At 46.0% G+C, this 20,224-nt stretch overlaps 1 protein-coding gene across 5 annotated transcripts in view; it reads left to right on the top strand.

Annotated features, from left to right (window-relative positions):
• LOC138303536 (uncharacterized) overlaps positions 1–20,224 on the top strand; it is a 126,691-nt gene that overhangs the window by 8,467 nt on the left and 98,000 nt on the right. For 4 of the 5 annotated variants that reach the window (XR_011205409.1, XM_069242756.1, XM_069242758.1 and 1 more), the window contains exons 2-5: positions 4,489–4,609; positions 5,338–5,451; positions 17,524–17,643; positions 18,135–18,245. Coding sequence is in view for 4 of the 5 variants with exons in the window: in XM_069242756.1 (XP_069098857.1) it covers positions 4,489–4,609; positions 5,338–5,451; positions 17,524–17,643; positions 18,135–18,245 (466 nt within the window). In the remaining variant the exon portion in view is untranslated. The remainder of the gene's footprint in view (positions 1–4,488; positions 4,610–5,337; positions 5,452–17,523; positions 17,644–18,134; positions 18,246–20,224) is intronic. The other variant, XM_069242757.1, reaches the window with a different exon arrangement.

The following is a 20,224-nucleotide window of genomic DNA, read 5'->3' as shown; positions in this document are numbered from 1 at the left end:
AACCAGTTGTTTCCAGGACTTTGCCACCTGTAGCCAGGCACCCACAGCTAGGATGCCCATGATCTTGTCACAGCAGTGCCCTTCTATGGCCCAGAGCTAGGGATTACCATTGCTTCCGTTGACTTGTTTTTTGCCATGGTGCTTGTCGGTGGCAAGGAGCTGGAAAGGTTATGAGGGGCTCAAGGAGATGTATATTACTGGCCACAGATAGTAGTGGCTAGGAAATGACCCTATGGGAGTGTGCTTTAAAGTCAGTCTGGCAGTATAATTCAGTTCCCCACTCCCCAGGTGAGTCAGAAGAATAGGTTAAACAGTTATATAATGCTGCCTATACTCTATATCAGCTCCATCACTTGAGCATCAGTTTATGAGGATCCGCATTGCATAGACTCTGAGCGCCTTGCGACGGAGGCTGTTACTTTAAGGTTGATAACAGCCGTGTGTACGAGATAGATCCCTGTTTGAGAAGCTACGGAAGAGTCTGAAGGCAGAAGCGTGTCATTCCTGACATTTATGGGTTCTGCGTGAACAATGCAGACCTCTCACGTTTCCCCCAGAGATTTCGGCTTCTGAAAACAGGTAAGTTCTCCGGGATAAGCTTCAGGGAGACTGACCAAGTGTTGGAGGAGGAAGTGGGATAAACTGGTCCACTGGTAATCCTCGTTATTAAGACTTTTCTCAAGGACCAACCCAGAATCTTCAGTGATTTCACACCCCAGAGTTAACAAGCTTTTCCATGGAGTCTTGACTCAAGAGATGTGGCTTTAACACCCCCACAGTCAGTTACCTGGTATTGAGGGCTAGGTTTATGGGAGAAAAATATGGATTTCCTCAGCGCTGTATTTTCCGGTTTACCCTTTTGTTGGCCAGTCTGTCAGTCTGTCACTCATTGGTGGGAGCGCCTGGGTCTTGCGTGGGTGACCTGGCCAGGACACGGTGGTGGACACTGTTGTCGTGGCAGCCTGAACAACCCACTGTAAGAGGAATCATGGAGGTGAAGAGGGGGTGGCTGTGAAAATGTTCTTGAGCCCTTCATAACATCCAGGGTCTGTACTGGAGATTCGGGCTCGGGCCACTCGGGATGCAGGTACCGTGGAAACAGGTTGCCAGTCATGATGAGTAATCTGTGTTTGTCAGGACAGTTCTCCAAGGCTGAGCAACTAGGAAATCACTGTGCCAAGTATTTCTAGTTGCATCTGCAATCTCAGGAACCAGACACCACAGCGAGCTCACTGAATTGCCAAGTCTCATTGCAGCTGTTTGGTTTGTTGAAGACATCTTGGGAAAATTCAGAAAGCTGACCTAGAAATGCATTCTGCCCATTGCTTGCCATTGGCTTTGTGGTATGTTGCTTTCCATTTGCTGGCTTTATTTGTTTTAGGTTGTTCAGCTTGAGTTCATTCCTTACCTTGCCAAATCTTATTCACTGTACCTTTTAGAGTGCTCCGTTAATAGGCCTGTAAGTCTTGTTCTTATGTTATCACATTTGCTGTGCATTCAAAGATCAAGGTCAAATGTCAGACGTTGTCTTCCGAGGGCGCTTGTTTACTTTTCTTTCTTTAACCTCAGATTGAGAGGATTTATATGACAATCTTGCTGGATACTGAGGATAGGAAAGAGTTTGTTTCTAGCCCACAACATTTAAATTAACTGAATATATCTGAATTAGGAACAGAAAAGAAGCACGTTTTTTTTATTTCTGAAGTGTGATTGAAACAAGTACTTTAATGTGATCAAAACAAATCATTACACTAGGTTATGCAATTTCTACACATTTTCATCTGTGCACGGTATCGTTTTATTAGTAAACTTGTATAGCTGTGCAAATGTAATGGTCATTTCACTTGAAAATGTGTTGTCTGTAACTGCAGTGCACTTCCACACCATGAATACTCCACTCTATGCCACTCTGCTCTACTCTGCACCACTCCACTCCACTTTACACCACGCTACGCTACTGGACCACCCCACTCTAAGCCTCCTCATGCTACACCTCTCTACTCTACCCTGTATCACTCTATGCCAGTGTACTCTTCGCCACTCTACACCATTCCAGTCTAGGCCACACCAATCTGTTCTGCACAACGCCACTGTACTGTACACCATGCTGCAACACTGCACTCTATGCTGGTACACTCTATGCCAATACACTATGGCGGTCATTCCGACCCTGGCGGTCATGGACCGCCAGGGCCGGGGACCGCGGGAGCACCGCCAACAGGCTGGCGGTGCTCCCAAGGGCATTCTGACCGCGGCGGTACAGCCGCAGTCAGAAACGGAAAACCGGCGGTGTACCGCCGGTTTTCCGCTGCCCTGGGGAATCCTCCATGGCGGCGTAGCTTGCTGTGCCGCCATGGGGATTCCGACCCCCATACCGCCATCCTGTTCCTGGCGGTTTCAGCCGCCAGGAACAGGATGGCGGTATGGGGTGTCGTGGGGCCCCTGGGGGCCCCTGCAGTGCCCATGTCAATGGCATGGGCACTGCAGGGGCCCCCGTAACAGGGCCCCACCAAGATTTTCAGTGTCTGCCATGCAGACACTGAAAATCGCGACGGGTGCAACTGCACCCGTCGCAACCCTTCCACTCCGCCGGCTCCATTCGGAGCCGGCATCCTTGTGGAAGGGTGTTTCCCGCTGGGCTGGCGGGCGGCCTCCTGGCGGTCGCCCGCCAGCCCAGCGGGAAACCCAGAATACCCGCGGCGGTCTTGTGACCGCGCAGCGGTATTCTGGCGGCTCCCGCTGGCCCCGGAACTCCATGGAATAACTCCACAATCTGGATTTTAAGAGGCAATTTTAAGAGGCAAAGAATATGATCTAATCTAATCTGATTGAATCCTTCATAATGTATGTTTGTAGATCTTGTTTTTTGTCTATTTGTCCTTAACGTCTCCTTTTAATCCAACTGTTGGAACAGTCATTTGTGTTATTTCATACTTCTTAGCTTCATCTGTCAAATGACACACATAAGTCAATACTTACATTCCACCTTGTTGAATACTGCAGGTTGCTACCTCTGCAGGGTACACCAGGTCAGGACATCTGAATATCTTCATAAACATTCATAAGAATGTATCATAATACTTTAAACAAGGATCCCGATTGTTTAGTAAAAGAGTTGCCCCAACCAATGCTGATCAGTGAAAGGACTAGTCAAGTAACCCACTTTGATCTGGTGTTTACTAAACAGTGCAGGGTGAAAATCAAAATGCACCTGAAGAAAATCCAGAAAGTCTTGTAACGTCTTTCAGGCCCCAGGAAAACACGGGGCACTTGAAGGAACATTGGACGATGGTAGACTCTGATACCAGGGGCCAGATGTAGGTAGATATGATTTTGTGACTCGCAAATTGTGAGTCGGAGCGACTTGCAATTTGCGAATCTCAAAATCATATGCAGAATGGTGTGTCTGACACCATCTGCGAGTCGCAAGGGGGTCGCAAAGACCCACCTCATTAATATTAATGAGGTGGGTGGCAATTTGCGCCCCCCTTGCTATTCCCTGCACTCACAGGGATGGTGGCCTGCTGGAGACAGCAGAACTCCATGTCTGTGACTGCCTTTTAATAAAGCAGTTTTGTTTTTTTTGTATTGCAGCCCGTTTTCCTTAAAGGAAAACGAGTTGCAATACAAAAGAAAAAATGAAACCATTTGGTTTCATTTTTTCAGAGTAGGCAGTGGCGCATTGGACCACTGCCTGCTCTGAAAAAATATTTTGGGTGACATTCACAAAGGGGAAGGGGTCCCATGGGGACCCCTTCCCTTTTGCGAATGGGTTAGCACCCACTTCACATGGGTGCTAACTGCCAGTTGCTTTGCGACCGCGTTCGCAGTCACAAAGCAATTCTGCATCGCGATGCGATTCGCAAATAGGAAGGGAACACCCCTTCCTATTTGCGAGTCGCATTCCCATTTTGCGAGTTGGCACCGACTTGCAAAATGGGAATGTGCATCGCGATGCCCGTTTTGCATTTTGCGCCATGCAAAACGGTTGCTACATCTGGCCCACTGTTCCTTTAGAAGCAAATTCTCAAAGTGCAATTTTTGTAACTCTTGTGCTAGGCCCTGAAAAAACAGATCACTAACACTACCAAACCTAAGGTGTCATTGGCGATGCAATCTGTCAGGAACTGGCCAAGGAGAAGATTTGTGGAGTCACCGCCTTGACTGCCTGTTGATAGGGTGACCCCACCCATTAGCCATGGTCACCCTGCACTGATTAGTTTCTAAGAAAGGTGTCAAGTGTTTCCATCTGAGATAAACAAAGAAACACAAGTTTAGCATCCTTATTTCACACTGGATTTCAGTTGGCCTTTAAGCCTGATACTCCAGACAGCTTGAAGAACTCCTCTCTGGTGCCTTTGAGCAGCAGATGGTAGGGCAGTCCAGAGAGGATGGATGCTCAGCTGAGGGCATCTGGCCGGAAGCACAAATACAAATCGTTTTATTCATCTTTAGAACATATTAATGAATGTTGTCATTTTGGAACAGGTCACATTCCATGATGTTGCTGCGTACTTGTCGGAGGAGGAGTGGACGAGTTTATCTGAACGACAAAAGGAAATTTACAAAAATGTAATGGTAGAAATTCACAACGCCATGATCTTTCTAGGTAAATACACAATATTTCTCTTTTTCTGCGAGTTGTGCAGTCTTTGACTCCTGGTTTTAACTCTTAACTTAATTATAATATTCTGTTTTGATCAACTGTCAGAAGAAAAAGTGTGCTTTCTGTGTACAGTTTAAAAATAGAGATGTGAGGTTAGAATGTAGATGACAGGGCCTTCACATATGTTGCTGTAATATATCCATGTTAATATTTTTAGTAGGGAGACTCATAAATGACTGGAGTGGCAGTCATACACATGCTATACATATTATACTATATGTAGTAATATATTTCAGCAACCTTCTGGTGCTCAGCTATAGAACTCTGTGCAGAAAAGTGTGTCCAACCAGGTGGGAATTGTTTTAAATGGGCATAAACTGGAGGGAAGTCTAGCTTCAGGTGATTGAAGCAACAGGACACAGATCTACTGGGGTCCACATTTATAAAATGTGGGCACCCTGGGATCTGATGCCCTTGAACTGCAGTAGGCATTCATCTGATAATGAAAGTATTCTTGCAGAATTTCAAATTATAGTTCCCCTTTTAAAGAAGAAAACTGTACTTTTTCCAGGGCTGGTACAAACCTCCCTCACCCCGTTTTTCTTTCTTTCTTTAAATCCTATTTTTTTATACATGTAATCAGCATTTTCATGGACACACCTCGCTTTATCCTGAACTATGTTGACATTAACTGTATCTGCTAATATCTTTGTATCTGTTTATACTTTCAGGCTATCAAATTATCAATGCTGACACTTTAATCCGGGTTTATAAAGGTGAAGAGATAGCGATTCGACGCTCCATTGGTCTAGAAAAAAGAACTGTGGTTGGTGATTCTGCCTCATGTAAGTAGAACATTTTGTAGCACTTTTATGTGTGATGGAGTAGTCTGTTAGCGTATGATCACTCTCTTAGCGTATGATCAGGCTCTTAGTGTGTGATCAGACTGTTAGCATGTGATCCATCTGGTGGTATGTGATCCGTCGGGTTAGCATGTGGTCCGTCTGTTAGTGTGTGATCAGCCTTTTAGCATGTGTCAGTCTGTTAGTGTGTAATGGAGCAGTCTGTTACTGTATGGTCAGTCTGTTAGATAGTGTGTGATCCATCTGTTAGTGTGTGATCAGTCTGTTATTGTGTGATGGAGCAGTCTGTTAGCGTGTGATCAGTCTGTTAGTGTGTGCTTAGCCTCAATGTGCGATCAGACTGTTAGCGTGTGATCAGTCTGTTAACATGTGATCCATCTGTTAGCGTGTGATCAGTCTGTAAGTGTTTGATAGAGCAGTCTGTTAGTGTGTGATCAGTCTGTTAGTATGTGATGGCGCAGTCTGTTAGTGTGTGATCAGACTGTTAGTATGTGATTGAGCAGTCTGTTAGCGTGTGACCAGTCTGTCAGTGTGTGATCGAGCAGACTGTTACTGTGTGTGATCAGTCTGTTAGCGTGTAATCAGTCTGTAAGTGTTTGATAGAGCAGTCTGTTAGTGTGTGATCAGTCTGTTAGCGTGTGATCTGTCTGTTAGCAGGTGATTAGACTGTTAGTGTGTGATCCATCTGTTAACGTGTGATCAGTCTGTTAGTGTGTGAATGAGCAGTCTGTTAGCGTATGATCAGTCTGTTAGTGTGTGATCAGCCTTTTAGTATATGATCAGACTGTTGGCGAGTGATCCGTCTGTTAGCATGTGATCTGTCTGTTAGCATGTGATCCGTTTGTTAGCAGATGATCAGTCTGTTAGTGTGTGATCAGCTATTAACGTGTGATCAGCTGTTAATGTGTGATCAGTCTGTTAGTGTGTGATCAACCTGTTAGTGTGTGATCAGTCTGTTAGCGTGTGATCCGTCTGTTAGCAGGTGATAATTCTGTTAGCGTCTGAACAGTCTGTTAGCGTGTGATCAGACTGTTAGTGTGGGATAGAGCTGTCTGCTAGCATGTGATCCGTCTGTTAGCAGATGATCAGTCTGTTAGTGTGTGATCAGCCTGTTAGCGTGTGATCAGTCTGTTAGTGTGTGATCAGCCTGTTAATGTGTGATGGAGAATTCTGTTAGCCTGTGATCAGTCTGTTAGTGTTTGATGGCGCAGTCTGTTAGCATGTGATTAGTCAATTAGCGTGTGATCAGACTGTTAATGTGGGATAGACAAGTCTGCCAGCGTGTGATCAGTCTGTTAGCTTGTGATCAGACTGTTAGTATGTGATGGAGCAGACTGTTAGCATGTGATCAGACTGTTAATATGTGATCAGTCTATCAGTGTGTGATCAGACTGTTAGTATGTGGTGGAACAGTCTGTTAGCGTGTGATCAGACTGTTAGTATGCGATTGAACAGTCTGTTAGCGTGTGATCAGTCTGTCAGTGTGTGATCAGCCTGTTAGTGTGTGATGGAGCAGTCTTCAGTGTGTGATCAGTCTGTTAGTGTGTGATCAGTCTGTTAGCAGGTGATTATTCTGTTAGTGTGTGATCATTCTGTTAGTGTGTGATCAGACTGTTAGCGTGTGATCAGGCTGTTAGTCTTGGATAGAGCTGTCTGTTATTGTGTGATCAGTCTGTTAGTATGTGATGGAGCAGTCTGTTAGCGTGTGATCAGTCTGTTAGCATGTGATCATGATCAGTCTGTTAGTATGTGATGGAGCAGTCTGTTAACGTGTGATCAGTCTTTTAGCATGTGATCAGACTGTAAGTATGTGATGGAGCAGTCTGTTAGCATGTGATCAGACTGTTAGTATGTGATGGAGCAGTCTGTTAGCATGTGATCAGACTGTTAGTATGTGAATGAGCAGTCTGTTAGCATGTGATCAGTCTGTCAGTGTGTGATCAGCCTGTTAGTGTGTGATGGAGCAGTCTGTTAGTGTGTGATCAGTCTGTTAGAGTCTGATCAGTCTGTTAGCGTGTGATCCGTCTGTTAGCGTGTTATCCGTCTGTTAGCAGGTGATCCATCTGTTAGCGTGTGATCAGTCTGTAAATGTTTGATAGAGTAGTCTGTTAGTGTGTGATCAGTCTGTTAGCATGTTATCTGTCTGTTAGCACGTGATCAGTCTGTTAGCATGTGATCAGACTGTTAGTGTGGGCTAGAGCTGTCTGTTAGCATGTGATCAGTCTGTTAGCTTGTGATCAGTCTGTTAGCAGATAATCAGTCTGTTAGTGTGTGATCAGCCTGTTAGCGTGTGATCAGCCTGTTAGCATGTGATAAGTCTGTTAGTGTGTGATTGATCTGTAAGTGTGCGTTCAGCCTGTTAATGTATGGTCAGTCTGTTAGATAGTGTGTGATCCATCTGTTAGTGTGTGATCAGTCTGTTATTGTGTGATGGATCAGTCTGTTAGTGTCTGATCAGTCTGTTAGCGTGTGATCCGTCTGTTAGCAGGTGATTATTCTGTTAGCGTGTGATCATTCTGTTAGCGTGTGATCAGACTGTTAGTGTGGGATAGACTGTCTGTGAGTGTGTGATCAGTCTGTTAGCATGTGATCAGCCTGATAGTGTGGGATAGAGCTGTGTGTTAGCATGTGATCAGACAATATGTGATGGAGCAGACTGTTAGTGTGTGATAAGTCTGTTAGTATGTGACAGAGCAGTCTGTTAGCATGTGATCAGACTGTTAGTATGTGATGGAGCAGTCTGTTAGCATCTGATCAGTCTGTTAGCGTGTGATCTGTCTGTTAGCGTGTTATCTGTCTGTTAGCAGGTGATCCATCTGTTAGCGTGTGATCAGTCTGTAAGTGTTTGATAGAGCAGTCTGTTAGTGTGTGATCAGTCTGTTAGCATGTTATCTGTCTGTTAGCACGTGATCAGTCTGTTAGCATGTGATCAGACTGTTAGTGTGGGATAGAGATGTCTGTTAGCATGTGATCAGTCTGTTAGCTTGTGATCAGTCTGTTAGCAGATAATCAGTCTGTTAGTGTGTGATCAGCCTGTTAGCGTGTGATCAGCCTGTTAAGATGTGATAAGTCTGTTAGTGTGTGATTGATCTGTAAGTGTGCGTTCAGCCTGTTAATGTATGGTCAGTCTGTTAGATAGTGTGTGATCCATCTGTTAGTGTGTGATCAGTCTGTTATTGTGTGATGGATCAGTCTGTTAGTGTCTGATCAGTCTGTTAGCGTGTGATCCGTCTGTTAGCAGGTGATTATTCTGTTAGCGTGTGATCATTCTATTAGCGTGTGATCAGACTGTTAGTGTGGGATAGACTGTCTGTGAGTGTGTGATCAGTCTGTTAGCATGTGATCAGCCTGATAGTGTGGGATAGAGCTGTCTGTTAGCATGTGATCAGACAATATGTGATGGAGCAGACTGTTAGCGTGTGATAAGTCTGTTAGTATGTGACAGAGCAGTCTGTTAGCATGTGATCAGACTGTTAGTATGTGATGGAGCAGTCTGTTAGCATGTGATCAGTCTTTTAGCGTGTGATCAGCCTGTTAGTGTGGGATAGAGCTGTCTGTTAGCTTGTGATCAGACTGTAAGTATGTGATGGAGCAGTCTGTTAGCATGTGATCAGTCTGTTAGCGTGGGATCCATCTGTCGCTGTTGCAAGCTTACATTTCAGGAGCAGAGTGTTGTATAAATTATTGAATACTGGATGATTGATGCATCATAAATCAACACATTTCTAAAATAGCCTTAAGATAGAGTGAGGACACTAAGAAGTTCTTATCCATACGTTTCTGGAAAACTGTATGCGCGGCCCTTCGTTGGAGGAACGGGTAAAGATCTGATTATTTGAGGAGACAGAGCTGTAAAGATGAGTGCAGTCATGCTGTAGAGATCTGTTATTTTAGGGGAGTGTTTCCTCACTGCAGGTGGCGTGGGTCGGGCACTGGTGGTCATCATCCATGATGCGGCATGCCCCACAGCCGACAGGAGTAGGTGAAGGTGGAATGGTGTACAGACCAGGACCTGTGGCAGGTTGAAGATACATACAAACACGTTAGGAGGTAGATAGGTGGGCTCTGAAGGGGAATGGGTATTTGGTGTATCAATCCTCCTTCCAGGGAGCGCCTCCATTGGAATGCACAATAGACTATTTTACATTTAAAAAGTACACTCAATCAGCACATTATGTGTCACATTGAATTCTTTCTATTTTGTATTTATTCTTCACAGAAAGGAATATCTTTTTCTACTGTTTCCCGGCGTTGGCAAGGCAATGGGATAGGCTTTTTTCTTAAACTTGTAAAGCGCTTGAATGCCAAGGGGCGTCTTGGCGCTGTGTCAACAAAGAGGGACAGATATCTACCCATAATGCAGAAAAACTATTAAATAGCTATAATGCAACAATAAGCACAAGCATGGCTAAGAGCTAAAAAGTAATGTTTTAAGCACCTTTCTGAAAGTTAGTAAGGAGCTGGAAGATTTGAGTTTCACTGGAAGGCTGTTCCACTGCTGAGCCGCACAGCGTACATCTAACAAAGCTTCTGCCACCCCAGGAGGAGCGCTTAAAAGGCGGATCTGACACATTGTTAGAAGAGCAAAAATATAAGGCTCTAGTAGGCCGATACCAATTAAACCTTCTGCGCATGTATGCTGGGCCAATTCCATGTAAGGCCCTTAAAGCAAAACATAATGCTTTGGAGGTGATACGTTGCTTAACAGGAAGCCAGTTTAATTTCTCAAGGGCCACAGCTGCAGATTGGAATTTAGGATTATCAAACAGCAGTCGACCTGCAGAGTTCTGCAAGTTTGTTGTTTATTTAAAGAGCTGGTTTCCAGGGTCTGGTACAGGCCATTGCAGGACTCTGTCCTGACCAAGGCCAGGGCAGAGACTAATGTTTCCCGTGGATCAGGAGGAATGACTTGTACGATCTTCCTTATGATTTGTAACAAATAAAAGGAAGAGGAAATGATCGCATTTACTTGGTTTTTAAAGGTGAATTTCTCATCAAGAATGAAACCCAGGTTCTTTACCTTCTTGGCTGGGGTGGGTAGAACTCCAAGACTTTGTGGCCACCACGAGGGGGGCCAGAACGAGACTTTGTTCCCTAATAAAAGAACTTCTGTCTTGGAGGAGTTCAACTTCAAACAGTTGTTGCTCATCCAGTGCTAACTGCAGGCATGCATTCCCGGGAAGTCTCCCCTGAGTTCTGACTGTTGTTTTCGGAGAGACAGCAATCTGGCTGTCGTCACCACATGGAACCAACGAAAACCCAAATGACTTGCTGAGAGTGGCAACAGGCGTAGCATAGAGATTAAACAAGGTTGGGCTCACGGAGGAGCCCGGTGAAACCCCGCAAAGCAGAGAGAAAGCCATAGAAGTAAATTCCCCCAAAGAGACCTTTAGCACACGCTCAGACAGAATAGAGTGGAGCAGTGATAACGCTCTACTTTTGATTCCAAACTTGAGTAGCTGATCAACCAGAAGGTCACGGTTGACCGTGTCAAAGACCACGGACAGGTCAAGGAGGATAAGAGCTGCTCTGCCTCCTCCTTCCAAAGTCGACCTGATTTCATCAGTCGTCACAATCAATGCAGTCTCAGCACGGTGGACACTTCTAAAACCAAATTGGGTATCATCCAGCAAGTGATTACTTTCGATGAAAGAGGCCGGTTACTGGTTCATGGCTTTCTTCACGATTTGGCTGGCAATGGTAGACGGAGATTGGCCAATTATTTTTGGTGTCTAAGGGGTTTTGATTGGCTTTTTTTTAAGTAAGGGCAGAATAGCAGGCTTCCAAATTTTAGACAAGGAGCCAGATTTAAAAATCTGATTAAAAATTATAGTCAGGGTGGTAACAACTGGGTCCAGTACCATTTGTATTACAGCTGGTCAAACAGATCAAAGAGAGAGACAGATTTGGTAGTAAAAACGGCTCATTTTACTTGATCCGAGGTCAAGGATAGAAATACCTCCAACGCTGAGTTGGATGGAGCAGCTGGTATGGTAGTACTATCCATGAGAACCATAGAATGACTTGAAGCAAACTTGTCAAATATGTCTCGACTTTTTCTTTTTTGAAGAAATTGGCAAGAGAGTTGCAAAAGGACTAACACCTTCAGCCTTACTAGTGGGCGAAGAACAGAGCCTCGTAACTGTGAAATAATTCTTTGGTAGAGTTCTTTGCCTGTTCAATTTGAATGCAGTTGAATGCATTAATGCGATAAACAGCATTTGTGGATTTGTGCATGCAACACTTGTGAACAGTATTTCAGAATGCCGATGTTTATGTGTGTTTAATTAGTTTACCATGTGTTGGCACATTAAAGCCAGACCTCTTGGCTTTGCCAATGCTTCTCGCCTTTTATGACTACCCCTTCCCCCATAGCATATACTGGATGCATTACTTTGTGTTTGAGGTAGCCCTGCCTCCTTATTACCAGGCCTGTCCCTCATCCCTTTGCAGCTTGCTGTTGCCTTCAAGCCACATGTCTGTCAGCACTCAGACATGTGGTGTCTGACCTGTTGCCCCTGGAGATATCTGACCTGTTCCCTCTGGAGATGTCTTACCTGTTCCTTCTGGAGATGTCTGACCTGTTCCCTCTAGAGATATCTGACCTGTCCCCTCTGGAGATGTCTGACCTGTTCCTTCTGGAGATGTCTGACCTGTTCCCTCTAGAGATGTCTAACCTGTTCCCTCTGAAGATACCTGGCCAGTTCCCTCTGGAAATGTCTGGCCGGTTCCCTCTGGAGATGTTGGCCAGTTCCCTCTGGAGATGTCTGACCTGTTTCATCTGGAGATCTGTCTGGCTTGTTCCCTCTGGAGATGTAATACCTGTTCCCTCTGGAGATGTCTGACTTGTTCCCTTTGGAGATGTCTGCCCTGTTCCCTCTGGAGATCTGCCTGACATATGGCCCTCTGAAGATTACTGCTGCGGTATACCCCATGCCAATCGATTGTCCGCAGGGAGCTGCCTGACACTGATATATGCTGTCTTCAAAACAGAGAGGAGGTTTAAGAGATTGTTTAAGGTTAAATGGATGACCAGCAAGAGAAAAGCCACAGCTGTAAGTAGATTGCTCCCTGCAAATAAAAGGCTTTGTGCTTCATCCTCTCCAGTCCCTGTGCTTCCTACAAAAGAGGGGGTGAGGATGAACATATACAATCAACTTCTCAGGCACAGAGATATTTCACAAGAGAGGAGGTGACTAAAGGCTGAAGCCATGACAACAGCCTCAGCTTCAACCACAGGAGTAGAGACGTGGCACATGAAGCTCATAGCATTACACTGGGGGAGCCTGTGGCACAGGAAACTCAAATGTTGCACCCACGTGGGATCCACTGTTGTGCATGTTGTCCATACAACCCACAGAGGCCCAATGACTACTGGTTGGGACGTAAGGGCATAGTTCCATCTCTGGTCCGGCCAACATCTGAAAAAGGGCAAGTCCCCAAGAGGGTGGGAGCCAAACCTACCACAAGAGCAACACAAGCAGACTGAACTAATGAAAACTGTAGAAGCCTATGACTGCCAAAAAATAAACTAGTGTGTAGGAAGTTGGCTCTGTATGTGCTATTTCAAAGTAAGGAATAGCATGCACAGAGTCCAAGGGTTCCCCTTAGAGGTAAAATAGTGGTAAAAATAGATAATACTAATGCTCTATTTTGTGGTAGTGTGGTCGAGCAGTAGGCTTATCCAAGGAGTAGTGTTAAGCATTTGTTGTACATACACATAGACAATAAATGAGGTACACACACTCAGAGACAAATCCAGCCAATAGGTTTTTATATAGAAAAATATCTTTTCTTAGTTTATTTTAAGAACCACAGGTTCAAATTCTACATGTAATATCTCATTCGAAAGGTATTGCAGGTAAGTACTTTAGGAACTTCAAATCATCAAAATTGCATGTATACTTTTCAAGTTATTCACAAATAGCTGTTTTAAAAGTGGACACTTAGTGCAATTTTCACAGTTCCTAGGGGAGGTAAGTATTTGTTAGGTTAACCAGGTAAGTAAGACACTTACAAGGCTTAGTTCTTGGTCCAAGGTAGCCCACCGTTGGGGGTTCAGAGCAACCCCAAAGTCCCCACACCAGCAGCTCAGGGCCGGTCAGGTGCAGAGTTCAAAGTGGTGCCCAAAACACATAGGCTAGAATGGAGAGAAGGGGGTGCCCCGGTTCCGGTCTGCTTGCAGGTAAGTACCCGCGTCTTCGGAGGGCAGACCAGGGGGGTTTTGTAGGGCACCGGGGGGGACACAAGTCCACACAGAAATTTCACCCTCAGCAGCGCGGGGGCGGCCGGGTGCAGTGTAGAACCAAGCGTCGGGTTTTCAATGTTAGTCTATGAGAGATCTCGGGATCTCTTCAGCGCTGCAGGCAGGCAAGGGGGGGATTCCTCGGGGAAACCTCCACTTGGGCAAGGGAGAGGGACTCCTGGGGGTCACTTCTCCAGTGAAAGTCCGGTCCTTCAGGTCCTGGGGGCTGCGGGTGCAGGGTCTCTCCCAGGCGTCGGGACTTTAGGTTCAAAGAGTCGCGGTCAGGGGAAGCCTCGGGATTCCCTCTGCAGGCGGCGCTGTGGGGGCTCAGGGGGGACAGGTTTTGGTACTCACAGTATCAGAGTAGTCCTGGGGTCCCTCCTGAGGTGTTGGATCGCCACCAGCCGAGTCGGGGTCGCCGGGTGCAGTGTTGCAAGTCTCACGCTTCTTGCGGGGAGCTTGCAGGGTTCTTTAAAGCTGCTGGAAACAAAGTTGCAGCTTTTCTTGGAGCAGGTCCGCTGTCCTCGGGAGTTTCTTGTCTTTTCGAAGCAGGGGCAGTCCTCGGAGGATGTCGAGGTCGCTGGTCCCTTTGGAAGGCGTCGCTGGAGCAGGATCTTTGGAAGGCAGGAGACAGGCCGGTGAGTTTCTGGAGCCAAGGCAGTTGTCGTCTTCTGGTCTTCCTCTGCAGGGGTTTTTCAGCTAGGCAGTCCTTCTTCTTGTAGTTGCAGGAATCTAATTTTCTAGGGTTCAGGGTAGCCCTTAAATACTAAATTTAAGGGCGTGTTTAGGTCTGGGGGGTTAGTAGCCAATGGCTACTAGCCCTGAGGGTGGGTACACCCTCTTTGTGCCTCCTCCCAAGGGGAGGGGGTCACAATCCTAACCCTATTGGGGGAATCCTCCATCTGCAAGATGGAGGATTTCTAAAAGTTAGAGTCACTTCAGCTCAGGACACCTTAGGGGCTGTCCTGACTGGCCAGTGACTCCTCCTTGTTTTTCTCATTATTTTCTCCGGCCTTGCCGCCAAAAGTGGGGCCTGGCCGGAGGGGGCGGGCAACTCCACTAGCTGGAGTGTCCTGCTGGGTTGGCACAAAGGAGGTGAGCCTTTGAGGCTCACCGCCAGGTGTGACAATTCCTGCCTGGGGGAGGTGTTAGCATCTCCACCCAGTGCAGGCTTTGTTACTGGCCTCAGAGTGACAAAGGCACTCTCCCCATGGGGCCAGCAACATGTCTCGGTTTGTGGCAGGCTGCTAAAACTAGTCAGCCTACACAGATAGTCGGTTAAGTTTCAGGGGGCACCTCTAAGGTGCCCTCTGGGGTGTATTTTACAATAAAATGTACACTGGCATCAGTGTGCATTTATTGTGCTGAGAAGTTTGATACCAAACTTCCCAGTTTTCAGTGTAGCCATTATGGGGCTGTGGAGTTCGTGTTTGACAAACTCCCAGACCATATACTCTTATGGCTACCCTGCACTTACAATGTCTAAGGTTTTGTTTAGACACTGTAGGGGTACCATGCTCATGCACTGGTACCCTCACCTATGGTATAGTGCACCCTGCCTTAGGGCTGTAAGGCCTGCTAGAGGGGTGTCTTACCTATACTGCATAGGCAGTGAGAGGCTGGCATGGCACCCTGAGGGGAGTGCCATGTCGACTTACTCGTTTTGTCCTCACTAGCACACACAAGCTGGCAAGCAGGGTGTCTGTGCTGAGTGAGAGGTCTCCAGGGTGGCATAAGACATGCTGCAGCCCTTAGAGACCTTCCTTGGCATCAGGGCCCTTGGTACTAGAAGTACCAGTTACAAGGGACTTATCTGGATGCCAGGGTCTGCCAATTGTGGATACAAAAGTACAGGTTAGGGAAAGAACACTGGTGCTGGGGCCTGGTTAGCAGGCCTCAGCACACTTTCAATTGTAAACATAGCATCAGCAAAGGCAAAAAGTCAGGGGGCAACCATGCCAAGGAGGCATTTCCTTACATAGTGTGAATACACAGGGCCCGATTCACCAAGGTAAACTTAGACTAAAAGTCTAAGGGGGTTATTACAACTTTGGAGGAGGTGGTAATCCGTCCCAAATGCGACGGATATACCACCAGCCGTATTACGAGTTCCATAGGATATAATAGACTCGTAATACGACTGGTGGTAAATCCGTCACTTTACCGTCACTTTTGGGACGGATTAACACCTCCTCCAAAGTTATAATAACCCCCTAAGTTTACGACTTTCGGTATTCACAAAGGTAATTTACAAGTAGTATCTTTTCATCTGCACTTGGGTTGGAATCTCCGCACCCAGAGTGGAATCTCCACCCTTGGTGCAGACTCTCCGCATTCGGAATGGATCTCTGTCCTGAGTGCGGAGATTCCTTTATGAGTGCGGAGATTCCGCTATGAGTGCAAACATAAAGATACTACTCGTAACTTACCTTTGCGAATACTAAAAGTAGTAAAGTTAACTTACCCTTGTGAATGAGGTCCAAAGTGTAAACATAGTGAATACAAAGCAACATATTGGATGAAGATACACTCAAGCAGGCTACACAGGCCACAGAAAATGAGCTCCTAGGCTAATATGGAAGTCAGACAGGAAGAAGTTCAAGGTCATCCTAGAAGGGGTTAACGCCACAGAACCATTCCTGGGGCACTAAGCTCTTGGAGCTCATATCTAAACATTACAAGGTCTGAGGCAAGGCCAACAAAACGCAAAACCAGAACTACGTATAATGCCCCAAATAGAAAATATGAAAACAAATTTACTAATTGAAATTAGTAAACATTGTGTCATCACCCGCACAGAAAAAGCGAGCCACCACTTATGTAGAGCTGCCCCAAAACCAGAGTTCTTGCAGAGCTTCATGGCAGAACGAGCACATGTCTCGTTCGCTCTTCTGACTTCAGACAGCGTAGTACATGTACTTCTATGAGCGTCCAACGTCCAATGGTTGGTATGCAAGGCCATCCGGGAGTAGTAGGAGCGGTGTAGTAGGCGCAGTTGGATTAGTCTGAAACCGGATTTGATGGCGATTTCCCTAGGCACCCCCCAGTGCCTCATCCCATTCACCCTCCTCGAATTTCCCAATTTGTGCCTCCTATTTACCGTTGAGGGCCTGGAGGGTGTCTGGGGCGTTGTTTATTCATGTTTTGTCTGGGATAGTCATGTTTCTCAGAGAATGTATTTTGATTGGAAATTATCTCACCAGATAACCCTTGGGAGGCTATAGAAGTTTTTACACCATCTGAAGATCCTAGAATGAATGACCGTTCAATTGTCCTGGTGTTCCATCTGAAGGACCTAGCATGAATGACCTTTCAGTGGTCCTGGTGTCCATCTGAAGATCCTAGCATGAATGCCCTTTCAGTGGTCCTGGTGTCCATCTGAAGATCCTAGCATGAATGCCCTTTCAGTGGTCCTGATGTCCATCTGAAGATCCTAGCATGAATGCCCTTTCAGTGGTCCTGATGTCCATCTGAAGATCCTAGCATGAATGCCCTTTCAGTGGTCCTGATGTCCATCTGAAGATCCTAGCATGAATGACCTTTCAGTGGTCCTGGTGTCCATCTGAAGGACCTAGCATGAATGCCCTTTCAGTGGTCCTGATGTCCATCTGAAGGACCTAGCATGAATGACCTTTCAGTGGTCCTGGTGTCCATCTGAAGGACCTAGCATGAATGACCTTTCAATGGTCCTGGGGTCGTAGCCACAAGGATCTGGGCTAAAGATGTTCCTGATCTCATCCAGTGACTGTCGCTTGCTCTGTGGACTGTAAACGAGCAGTAGTCCTGTGTAACACCAGCTCTTCTCTCAGCAGCCTGTGACACGACAGTAAAAGCTGATATCTTATGCCGGGTGAAACATAAGGAGTATCCCTGCTCCAGCGATACCCATGGCCGAGAGGAAACTGAAATCCGCAGCAGTCCGAGCACAGGTAAGCTTCAGGTGATTTTAAGATGTACAGCTTGTTGAGCAGAGTTAGCAACCTTCAACTAATCGCCTGCTGACCATCACTCACCCACAATCAAAGGCATCATAACATTGCTTGTGTCTTCATATTTGGACCTTGTTACAATAGGCCTGCAGGGTGCAGCTGCAACGTGCTTACATTCTAATTTGCATTCACATGGGGAGGGCAAACTAGCAGTGCACAGTTCCCACCCATCAGCGGGTGTGCAAAGTGACATTTTGCATAATTTGTGGAATATTTTCCCTGCTTTAAATTACAGGGACAAGCTCTTGATTTCACCAAACTTGTAATCAAGTTTTAAGCGCAGACAGGAGTTAGCGGCCTGGTAGCCATGAAGGGCACTTGAGGTTTTGAAAGGGGCTTGTAATAGATGTCATTTCTCCCATCACACCAAAACTGCTGTATTTGTTTACATAAGAGGCAATGACCTGGCACCTGTTTCCATTTAAAACCAGGAGATCCGATTATCACGTCCGTCTTCACACTGAGTGACAAGGAAGAGGAGGGGCTCCGTCGCAAGAACCGGCCAGAACCTGAGAGACGAGAACATGTTGCTTCTTCACAAAGTGAGTGGGCGAAGACAGAAATGTGGGGTCCAAGAGCCCCAGAATGTGTTGAATTAATCAGGCTGTTGCATAAGCACAGTGGTTCCTAACCTTTTGACTTCTGTGGACCCCCGCTTTAGCATTACTGGAACCAGGGGACCCCCAGTGAATCATTATTGGAATCTAGGGGCCTGCTGACTGAGTCATTACTGAAAGCTAGGGACCTAATCTGTTAATATTATTTAGTTTTCTAAGCAGTGGTGGACCCCCTGAGGAGGCTTCACGGACCACCAGGGGTCCCCGGACCACAGATTGGGAACCATGGCATTAGCAGATACCAAAATGAGAAGGGTTTATAATGTTTGAGATGTCTGGTTACTGGAGGCAGAGAGGCCAAGGCTGGAACGTGGCATTCCATCTTCAGTCCTCTGTTCATGCAGTAAATAAAAGTCAGAGGCAGGAAGAGCTGTGCTGATGAGCTTAGTACTGGAAGGAGACCTTAAGGGAGATAAGGTTGTAAGCCACAGGGGGACGCCGCACATGGTTGAGCAACTGAGGAAGAGACTGTTGGTTACTCCACACTAGTGAAGAACTTGGAAGACAGCCCCAAACAGTTGTCATATTATTAAGCAGAAAGGCTATGCTTATGTAGAGTTGGTACAGGATGCCTGCACAAGCTGAGTTAGTGCTTATTTAAACACACTCACGGTGGGTGGGGAAATCACTGTTGCATTAAGGGCTGATCTCTGATAAAGGAGCAGGGTAGAGTAGAGGTTGTTGGTAGAATATAGGCAGTGACCCAAGCCAGGACCTTTGAAAATGAAATGGGCTTTTGGGGATAAGCTTGACATGACCAATGGCGTTTGGGGCAGGTGGAAGCCAGGGTGTAATCCAGAGGCAAGGACCAGAGTGTAGGAAGACATGTAGGCAGACAGAGGAGCCTGTCATAATTATGTCGTGGCACAAACAGGCATACAAGAGGTTAATAATTATCAGGTGTAGGGCACAAATCAGATTGTAGTGGGTATTAGATATAAGGCTCCCAGTTTTCACTTTTTTTCAGATTTCTACAGATACAGACAGAAAACAATGTGTTTCCTGCCTGTATTTATTTTTTAAAGTGGAAAAATACACAAAATTGTGCTTCTTGTGAGAGGCTCTCAGTGCTGTCTTTCATGAATTGCAGCCCAACAGTTGGACAGCTATACATGGGAAGTTACAAAATAGGATGATATTGCATTAAATACAGACATATGTTAACCTACATGTAGGAAGTTGGCTCTGTATGTGCTATTTCAAAGTAAGGAATAGCATGCACAGAGTCCAAGGGTTCCCCTTAGAGGTAAAATAGTGGTAAAAATAGATAATACTAATGCTCTATTTTGTGGTAGTGTGGTCGAGCAGTAGGCTTATCCAAGGAGTAGTGTTAAGCATTTGTTGTACATACACAAGACAATAAATGAGGTACACACACTCAGAGACAAATCCAGCCAATAGGTTTTTATATAGAAAAATATCTTTTCTTAGTTTATTTTAAGAACCACAGGTTCAAATTCTACATGGAATATCTCATTCGAAAGGTATTGCAGGTAAGTACTTTAGGAACTTCAAATCATCAAAATTGCATGTATACTTTTCAAGTTATTGACAAATAGCTGTTTTAAAAGTGGACACAGTGCAATTTTCACAGTTCCTGGGGGAGGTAAGTTTTTGTTAGTTTTACCAGGTAAGTAGGACACTTACAGGGTTCAGTTCTTGGTCCAAGGTAACCCACCGTTGGGGGTTCAGAGCAACCCCAAAGTCACCACACCAGCAGCTCAGGGCCGGTCAGGTGCAGAGTTCAAAGTGGTGCCCAGAACACATAGGCTAGAATGGAGAGAAGGGGGTGCCCCGGTTCCGGTCTGCTTGCAGGTAAGTACCCGCGTCTTCGGAGGGCAGACCAGGGGGGTTTTGTAGGGCACCGGGGGGGACACAAGTCCACACAGAAATTTCACCCTCAG

Source organism: Pleurodeles waltl, chromosome 7, assembly GCF_031143425.1.
Source record: "Pleurodeles waltl isolate 20211129_DDA chromosome 7, aPleWal1.hap1.20221129, whole genome shotgun sequence".
Classification (NCBI taxonomy): Eukaryota; Metazoa; Chordata; class Amphibia; order Caudata; family Salamandridae; genus Pleurodeles; species Pleurodeles waltl.
Note: the sequence above shows the minus strand (reverse complement) of the source record. Positions and strands in the feature narration are given on the sequence as shown.